At 40.0% G+C, this 10124-nt stretch overlaps 2 protein-coding genes across 2 annotated transcripts; both read right to left on the bottom strand.

The window, feature by feature from the left end:
- Positions 2580-5262, bottom strand: LOC105175921 (galactan beta-1,4-galactosyltransferase GALS3). The gene is made up of 2 exons (XM_011098569.2): positions 3869-5262; positions 2580-3177 (listed from the first exon to the last, which is right to left on the bottom strand). The coding sequence occupies exons 1-2, from the start codon at positions 4966-4968 to the stop codon at positions 2832-2834; spliced, it is 1446 nt and encodes a 481-aa protein (XP_011096871.1). The 5' UTR covers positions 4969-5262; the 3' UTR covers positions 2580-2831.
- Positions 7358-9870, bottom strand: LOC105175920. The gene is made up of 4 exons (XM_011098568.2): positions 9029-9870; positions 8826-8883; positions 8501-8720; positions 7358-8274 (listed from the first exon to the last, which is right to left on the bottom strand). Exons 1-4 carry the CDS (start codon positions 9600-9602, stop codon positions 8002-8004), a joined length of 1125 nt encoding a protein of 374 aa, XP_011096870.1. The 5' UTR covers positions 9603-9870; the 3' UTR covers positions 7358-8001.

Below are 10124 nucleotides of genomic sequence, written 5' to 3'. Positions count from 1 at the left end.
TTCTTAATAATTACCAATTAGTCTTCCAATTACGTACAAAATTCTACGGACGTCACAACACCAAGCTTCAAAAACTCATTCCCCCCTATGATAGTCTTAACAAAAATTTTCTATTGACAACAGTAGATAAAAAAAAAGATTCAACATCGCACCTCAGGAGGCATAACGTCCCCTTGAGCAAACAAAAATATTTATAAGCATACAACATGTACAAGACAAAAGACCTACGCCTAAAACTCTAAGACAACAGAAGTTCAGTGTCTGTCAGCGAAGGTTGTTGGTCGATCGGGTTGAACAGTTAGTTGACCAAATGTGCGCCAGCCCTTGGTATTCTCCCCCACCTAAGATGGCAACGTTGTCAGTGCATGGGAAACATGGTAAGCTTTAACAAAAGGTAGGAACACCTTAAGGTTTGTCGCCCGCTCCCAAGTATTCTCCTTGTTGTTGCATCCCTTCCATTTCACCAAGTACTTTGTATGATTGCGGTTTGCGGTATTTGTAACTCGGTGATTCAGGATCGCTTCAGCCACCTTCTCCTTCGTCTTCATCAATTCAAGTTGCAGACGGCTGGGCTAATTACGGTCGTTCTCCTTGTTTGCTGAATATTTCTTTAACTAGCTCATATGGAAGACGTTGTGGATTTTCTACCAGGAAGGCAACTCTATCCTGTAGGCCCGTACCAATACACTTGATGATAGGTAAAAGGCCAACATAATCTCGGGTCTGGGACCTTCACCATCACAAGGTCGCTAGTTATGAACTTGATGAAGCGGTTGTTTTTATCTGCATACTTCTTTACCCGCTTCTGAGCTTTCTCCAAGCAACATCTAGCAATGTCAATTCTGCTTCCATTCCTGAAAGAAACTTCGAGCGAGAGGGGATCTCACACCTCGTGGGGAGTTGAGGGTGTGAGGGAGGAGCGATTGTTGCCTAGTAACAATTTCAAAAGCGCTCTTGTTGGTGAAAGAGCCCTTTTGGACATTGAAACACAATTGAGCGACATCCAGGAGCTTCACCCAATCCTTCCCAGTACCACACACAAAGTGCCGAAGGTATTCTTCCGACATGGAATTGAAGCTTTCAGTCTGGCCGTCAGATTGTGGGTGATAGCTCGAGTTCATAGAGAGTTTGGATCCGAGGAGTTTGAAAAACTCGGTTCAGAAAATGCCAGTGAAATGCGAATCCTGATCACTAATAATAGCATTGTTCTATGTACATAAAAGGTTACGTTAGTAGGGACATTATAGTTAGATAACAATAATGGTGGGGCCACTGAAGTTATACCCTGAATAGCGGTAGTAATCATCCGCTGGAGATCATCTAGTGGGAGGGGGACCATCATCCTGGAGGAGGTATGCGATAAGGTGTTAGCTTCGGTGTTGGTAGCTTCTTTTGTTCTCACGTTAGTTTGCGTTCCTACAAACGATGGCAATGATGCAAGCAAAATGTAGTGGTGCTCGGTCCACTTGGAGAATGTAATGATATATTTGCTACAAGATAAAAAAAGAGTACAAAATGAGTTAATTAAGAGTGTTATACCTCATTTTGCATTTACAAATGAGAAGTTAATATAAAAGAAAGGTCTAAGTACGAAGCTAAACTTGTAGCATAAAGGTGAAAGCTGTAGTATGTATACTCAAAGTGTAAAACTTGTCTTCCTTCACTTTGGGAGCTCTCTTTTTATAGGCAACTATAAGTTGATTGGAGAAGATCGTAGATTTGGTGGAGCATGACCTTAACATTGTTAGATAAGGTTGAATTCTCCTCAAATTTGATGTAGAGCTCCTAACAGTTGGAGGATCCTCAGATTCTATGAAGGGTTATCTCTTAGCGGTTGGAGAACTGCGATTCTCGGGGGCCGGTTGGATGTCGTTGTGAATGAACGTATCTTTTGGATATAAGGATGATTTCCCAGATTTTTTAGAAGGTGGTTGAGGAGACGCTTTCTCCCAGTCAAGATCCAAGCTTTTTGGCCAACTTATTTTCGAAGGATGCCTGACAGGCTCCGGGGGCTCTATCATCATTATTTTCTTAATATTATCTATTTCCTCCATTTATGTTAAATTCTTTAATATTTACAATATCTTTCAAACTAAATTGATTATTTTTTTAATGGCACCCAAGGTTTGTCATTAATGTCGTGGTGGTATCTGAATAATTAAAAATGACTATTAATAACATTGATACATGTTTGTGCTAACTTGTGTGTGTCGCCTTGAAGGGAAATCCAATCGAGTAGGTTAGGAAGAGGCGGCAGTGGTGAATGTTTGTGCGCGTAGTCCTGGTTGGTTGGTCCTGATTCCATCGCACATGCATAGCATATGTGCGGGCGGTTATACTATTTTAACAAATAAAACCCAGTAACACACCCACACCCTCTGGGAGCCAGCTAATGCTAATGAAAGAATGCCCAACCAAACCAGACGTAGAAACCAGCTTCAATCCAGTTGCCCACATTCCCCCTATCATCTCCCATGTGATTGTGACACCCTTTTCAACTTTGTAAAATCAAACCCTCGCCCCCTACATATAATAACATGGCGTGGATGTCTTTTTGCTTGAATTGACCCAGTCAAGAGTTTCACGGTAATTTAATCCATTCGCATTAATCATTGTAACAAAATACTCTCAAAAACCAAACTGAAAAGAATATAAAACTGTAATGCTCTCTTTTGCCTATAAGAAAAAAACATGCATTCCTGTAACAATACCTATGTATGTATATGTGCTCTGGTGGAAAGAGATGACGACATGAAAATTTATGATACAAGAATCAAGTGCAACAAAAACTTTTCCTATCAATGATGGAGAAACAAAAAGCACCAAAATGTTCATTGCCGTGTTCTTTGCAATCTAGAGCCAATCATTTTGAGTTCGAATCTCTTTACTGCTCCTGCAATGTCACGCATTGTAGTGTCCACAATGTAAGGAGTTCCATCAACCGTGGTCTCTGTGGAATTGAGAAATTGTTGGCATGGTTCGCGCCGCATTGCAATCGTCCCATGATAATGGAAGTACTTTATGCGCCCTTCCGTCTTGTGTGTCGTCTTGCCCACAATGTTCTGCGACATGTGCACTCCAGTTGCAAACACACTCAGTGGCTGAACGGCATACTTACGGTCCCTCCTTATACCCCTCTTCACATCCTTGTAAACTAGCTTCTCAAATCCCCATTTCCTACAAACAACACTGGTTTAATCATAAACACATATTTATATGTTCCACAATTAGATTATGACTTGAGCGTATATAGAAACACTATCAACACCATCAATCCAAATTCACTTCAACATTCCACATTGCAAGTCTAACTAAGATAGTAAGTTGCTTTTATTTAATTCGGTCAGGACGAAAATCGAGGACTCTGGTGTCGATATCAGGATCAACAAATGGTGCCATCTAACTAGCTAATGAAAACTTGAATTCAATTCATAGGAATCCAAGATATAAACGCAACTAGAACATGAATGGACTAAGCTGGGCTGGCATGAAAACATGCGTTAATTTATCAGCAACAGCCCACTGGAACGATACTTATTCAAGCATTCCTAATTCCATGAATGAAATCATTAAACTCAGCATTTCACTTGGCAAACCGAAACACTCCTAAGCAATTGCTCGCCAAACAAAAGATTTCGAGACAGAAGAAATAAAACGCTCTTGGAAACTGAAACTAGCCACCACTGATGGCTTAATCGCGAGGTAATCTTAATTAATTATGGTGTATCACAAAATTGGAGTCAATATGCTGCGCGGAATAATGAGAACAAAGTCAATTAGATCAAATTAAAAGAAACAGAAACAAAAGGCAGAATTCTCGATTTGTTAAAAGAAAAAGAAAAATGACGGGCGTGTATAGATATAATACCTGAAAGCCGTAGGAGCATCCTGGGAGAAGCAGAGCTTGTTGGACATGGGCATCTGCTCAATTGTGAACTGAGTAAATTCTGTGAGGGAATCCAAGATGGAATTGATGGTGGTCTTCTTGGGCACAAAAATGAATTCATCAACGTCAAAGAAGAATATCCACTTGGCTGCAAATCTGTACCTATGCAAGCAATCATTCACTATCAGGAATTGATTGTGATAGTAGCCATCGAACCTTTCCTGCTCCCGTATATCTTGCAACGTGACGAACCCTTTCTCCATCCAGGGCCTTGCACCGAACAGTCTCACGTGATATGCCAACCACTCTCGCACTCTCTGAGGACTCAAGTTCCCATACAGAGACGACCCACAATACAGATAATCGTACTTGGGCCCCGATGTGAATTGCGCCGTGAAATTGGCAAAATCTTGAGGGGTTTCGGCCAAGGCGAGAATGGTGTCGGTGATGTTGAGGGTGCGGTCACCTCCGCCATTGGTAGCGGCGCGGAGAAGAAGCTGGCCACCCTTTCCGTCGGCCCCGGCGAGGGTTGGGAAAGTGCAGTTAACGACAACGACGGTGTAAACGCGGCCGTAGCCCCAATCGGGGAGGATCTTGTGGCCGGGAGTGGAGAGGGAATTGAGAGGATCGTGGTGGGGTACCCAGAGGCATTGATAGGTGGGCTTGCCGTAGAGGTGGAGAGGCTTGGAAGAGAGACCGACGACGGCGAAGGTGTTGGGGCCGCCTCGGTAAGCGGACATTAAAATGAAGTTGTAAGCAGCAGAGCCGAAGGGGTTGAAAGAGCGCTTAAGCACGCCGTGGTTGAACAAGTAATCGGTGTTAATAGGGAGGAGTTGGGAGGAGGAATTGTTAAGGGTGGTAACGTTAGAATCGGAGAGGCAGAGGCGGAGGTCGGAGGGAGAGAGAAGGAAGCGGGAAGGGAGGAATTGGAGGAGAGTGGCAAGAGAGCAGAGGAAGAGGAGAGCGGTGAGGAGGAGTTTGAGCTCAGCAGCACAGTTCCAGATGATACCAACAAACATTCTCCTGTCCTTGTGAATCTTTTGGTTAGTAGGGCTACTGCTACTATTGCTGCTTATCACCATAATCGGTGGGTGTAGTGTAGGATGAGTGCTAATTGAGCTGTGTAGTTGGAGGAGCTAAGACGTAGTACAATTTTGTCACTTGACCGTTTTTTGGGTTCTTTTGGGGGTGGCGGTGGACGAAGAAGCTTTCCTGTTCTCAGGCAGGTTTTCAATTGAATTATTGTTGGGGTGGGGGGAGAAGAAAGGTTAAGGGGCGGGGCGGGGCGGGGGCACAGGCAGCTGCACAGCACAACAGAGCAAGAATATATATGTAAATGGAATGGGAACTTATTTTTTCTTTTGCTTTTGTGTAAGTGTAACAATCAATCATACATATCTATGCTGATTGCAGCGTTCCTTTTATAAACGATGATGAGGCAACCATTCGCACCAAATTAACGTTAGCTTGAGAATGTATTAATTTTAATAAATAAATTGGTAGAATAAGAATATTAGGGTGGAACGGAATGATGCTGCCCTGCCCTTTCATATTTATTTGGATGATCACACACTCCTCTCATAAGATTTTGTGTAGTTATTTGAAAAATTACATTTAATAATTTTAAGGTTTGCTTCCATTTATTAAATAAGTTTTCTCTGTTAGTCAAATTTCACTAAATTTGTTCATATTAACAAAAAAAGTTGAATGAAAATTATATTTACTCTTGATTGATTTATTGTAAGTCAAATAATTTTTTTTGAATTAAACTACCCTTATAATGGTGAAATATACCTCCTCACATGCATTGACGCGTAAAGACGTATGAGAGTAATTTGATTATAAAAAAATTATTTGACATTTAAAATACCAGTAATAAATAAATTCGAGATAAATATAGATATTTTTTAATTTTTTTTGTTAACATCAGCAAAATTTGTCTAACGAAGGAAATTATTTATTAGAGGAAAGCAAATCTCAAAAGTGTTAAATATAATTTCTCAAATTATAAAAAATTCACGTATAATTATACTAAATTTAAAAGGAAGAGTGTGTAATTAACCCTATTTATTTATGCACATAATAATAATTCCAAAAAGTTAAACCGTGAATGTGAATGTCTACCGTAATGCCTATTAATAATTAACAAATTAATTAATGAAAAGTTGTTGCTGTTTTCACTTGGGAAAGGGAGCATCTCTTGTCTGGTCTGCTCTCTCACAGACACAAGTATGTATTATTAGTGTAGTGTAATGGAGTGTTGTGTTGGATGAAAACTTTAATCTAATTAATTATTTATTCTGCAAACCAATACATAAGTCACATACTAATTAATAATATTTTTAACTTACTTTATAATCTCATCTCATGATTATATTCTGAGGGCGGCAATGCAGCCCCCAAGTAGACAGCCAACCATGTTTGAAAACTAATAAATTAGGAAACACGTGGAAGAAAGGAAGCATGTCTTTGCACATGGTGTCTGGGCTCTACTGGATCACTCCATCCATTTTCATCCAACGTTCCCAGCCCTACCCTACTTCCAATTTATTAATCTCTCTCTCCCTCCTTTAACATAATCAAATTCAAACAACATTTCTCACAAACTTTTATTTGCTTCCTAATTTTAGGGGAACAAGAAAACGACCCTTAACGACACAATTACAAACAGATATCTATCTATATATATACATACGAAATGTAGGGGTCCAATCCAATGCATGACATTTTCATGCTGGACCAATCCAAATTTAACAAACTTGAAGATCGTTCTTACCAAATAAACCACACCCTTACTATCTAAGGGACAAACAAAAAGACTGCTCAACTCAGACTTCACACTCCCCTAAAACCAAGGGTATATACGTTAACATTTATTTGATTGATGATGATGGTTTGATCATCATTCAAAAATTAATGCTTTTGGAAGTATGATTATATGAACGTTTGGATTACAAAAATATATTCTTAAAATTATATGAATGTTTGGAATACAAAAATATATTCTTAAAATTTTAATTGTATGATGGAATTAAGGTTTCTGAGTGATGCGTTAAAAAAAACAACTTGGTTTGATCTTAAAATCTTAAATATATAATTCAAAGTGATGGAATTAAGCTTACAAATTACCTCAATTACAGGCCAAATTTGTTGTCCTATATATATATATAGATAGATATGTTAGAAATCAGAGGTGAAGGTGAAGTTTTAACGACAGTAGAGTAGTTTTGTTTAGATCCAAATATAGATATGATTGAATCCCCAGACAAGGCATATATATTTAAAAGTGATTATTATATAACTATACATATATACATATATATTTATGGTTGTGGATAAGAAGAAATGGAAAAAAGGCCCAAGTAAGTAGAGAGAGCACCGCGCCCCGCATGTAAAAAGGAAAATTGCTCTTCTTACTTCTCTTCTTGTTAATGTAACAAATCAAGCCAAGCACATATCAATACCCACCAATACAAATACAAATCCAACCATAATTATTATTAACACCAAAACACACATCGCTCCATCGCAAACTTGAGGCTGAGATTGAGACGGGACACAAGGCACACCCACTTAATTTGTGTTTGCCTCCTCAAATATATAGTCAACTCATTGTCTAATTAGAAACAAAAACATGAGAAACACAATAATATTACAAATTAATACCCCAAAACAATGCAACATGACCAGGCTGTTGAGAATTATGTTTGTGCTGGCAAAGCAAATAATATTAAAGAAGCCCTTGGAGGAGGGTGGTCATGTCATGATGAATCATGACAACTCTTCATTCCCGCCGGCCCCACCGCACATGCCTCCTCGTCCCCGCTTTCTCTTCTGTCTCCCAAACACTTGCACCACCCAATTCATTCACTTTCTTTAGTTTTTTTTTTAAAAGTTACAAGTCAAAATAATAGTACGTAAATTGATTAATTAATTACTGCATGAGTTAATTAATAACATAATTTGTGTACTAGCTAGGTACCCTCTCTCTCTCTCTCTCTCTCATGAATCATATGATCATTCTCTAGTTAACAATATATAATATATATAAGGTATACAAGTAGGTAGCTTAGTATATGTATGGGGCAGTCAGAGTGGGGCGGTATTCTGGCTAGCTAGGTAGCTGCATGGATGAATGAGTCGAGGCATTGAGAGTGTCTAGGACAGGTGATCAAGTGGTCGTTGGTGAGACCAGCCGCCTGCATGAACGAGTGTATCACGGTGGGTCCCACCAGCCGGAACCCCCTCCTTACCATGTCCTTGCTTATCGTCTCCGATTTTGAGGTCTTGGCCGGAATCTTGTGCAACCACTTGTATTGCGTCACCATTGGCTTCTCGTTCACAAATCCCCATAGATACTTGTCAAATGATCCAAATTCCTTCTTTATCTGTCAGACACAGTTCACCATCTCCCCAAGTTTAACACACAACTACAATTCATAACCAATATCGCTATATATATATATATATATAATACAGGGAGGGGCCTATCTATCTGTTTATCACATGCGTCGACAAGACTGTATGAATGGAATAATTAAGCAACTCCTCACATGTGCATCCTCAAATTAATTTAAAAAAGTTTTAAGCATTAATTAATATGTATAATAATACCTCAAGGATCCTTTTAGAGTTGTCCACCACTCCCCTGATTAGGCTCAACTCCATACCATATTCACCACTCATCCAGCTCATCTTCTTTTCTGAGTACTTGGAAACAATTTCCGCGTCAAATCCTGAAAAAGCATCCCTATAATCTTGTCTCTTCCTCAACACCGAACTCCAATCTGATCCTACTTGCGCGCCAGTCAAAACCAGCAATTCAAACAGCAATCTGTGCGTGCGTGAATATATATATATTCATCACTAGATATATATATATATATGTAATTCGGTAAATATTATTGTATGCAAATCAAAGAGAGAGTAACTAACATACTTATCATCATGGACAGGCACCCCCCATTCTTGGTCGTGGTAGGCCACATAGATGGGATCTGCAGCAATATTTAATATTTTTTACAAATTATATAAGTAAATAGTGTGGAGTAGGAAGGATTAATCAAAGGCATAGAAATGGAAAGGAAGGATGATATGACGTTACTGATAATAATTATTAAAAAAGAAAAAGAAAAAGAAAACCTGAATTAGGGGTGATGAAACTGCATCTCTTCTCTTGTTGAACAGGGGCAGAATTATTAGCAGTAAGGTTGCAAGAATAGCGATCGTTGTTATTATTTGGGGGTGAGGACTTGGGGGCGGTCCTTCCATAATGAGCTATGCGCAATTTCCTTTGCTCGTGAAAAATGGCCACCTGCTCTCTTCGTGCTGCTGCAATGCTTCCGGGTGCGAGGTCAGAAGAAGATTGAGGATCCGTAGAAGGTGTCTTGGAATTGGATTTAGGAGGAGGGTTGGGGTAAATTCTCTTAATATTGAGGAGGGGTGGTACTGTGGGTGATTTGGGTTTGGGTTTGGGTTTGGTGGGAGATGCGGGAGGGGTGTACCTATTCTTATTGTTGAGGAGTTGAGGGGGTAAAGTGGAGTCGGGAGTAATAGTATTGGGATTGGTATTGGTTGGAGAGGAGGTGGTGTTGAGTAGGGCGATATCGAAGGAATTGCGCCTCTCCAGGAGAGGGGTGCGATTGGAGTTAGGGTGAAGGACGGCCCGCCCATTCATACTGCTGCTGTGTTTCAGTTTAGACTTTGAGGAACACATGATGATGATTTAGCTTCTAATATGGAGGGGGGGAGAGAGATAGGATGAGAGGAGGGGAATGTGCAATATTAGTATAGATGAGTTTGGGTGGGGATGGAAGTGGGAAGGCATGTGGGTGTAATAGATATATATATATATATATACTGCATACACACAGTCACACTTTTGGCAATTATAGGTATAACAAAAAGAGAAAAGGGAAAAAGAGGAGAAATGGGGGTACGTAGATGATGACATGAGTGGGAGAAGTTGTAACATGGCAAGGTTGGGCATCTGCCGCACACACACCTACACCTTCTTCTGATTTGAGTTGTAAGGGCAGTATGTATTAAGATGGTTAATTTGGGCGGCCTCCTTCCCCTTTCTTTTATGTATGTATGTATGTATGGTTTTTGTAGAGCAATAATTATGACAGTTGACATTGGGCTCCGGGGTTGTGCATATGAAAAACAAGTACAGCACCACACCCCTCCCCACTCTTGATTTGGCTTCGGGTCCCATTTCCCATGTGCTCCGCTCTTC

The sequence above is a fragment of the Sesamum indicum genome, linkage group LG12, assembly GCF_000512975.1.
Source record: "Sesamum indicum cultivar Zhongzhi No. 13 linkage group LG12, S_indicum_v1.0, whole genome shotgun sequence".
NCBI lineage: Eukaryota > Viridiplantae > Streptophyta > Magnoliopsida > Lamiales > Pedaliaceae > Sesamum > Sesamum indicum.
This window is presented reverse-complemented; position numbering and strand designations above follow the sequence as displayed.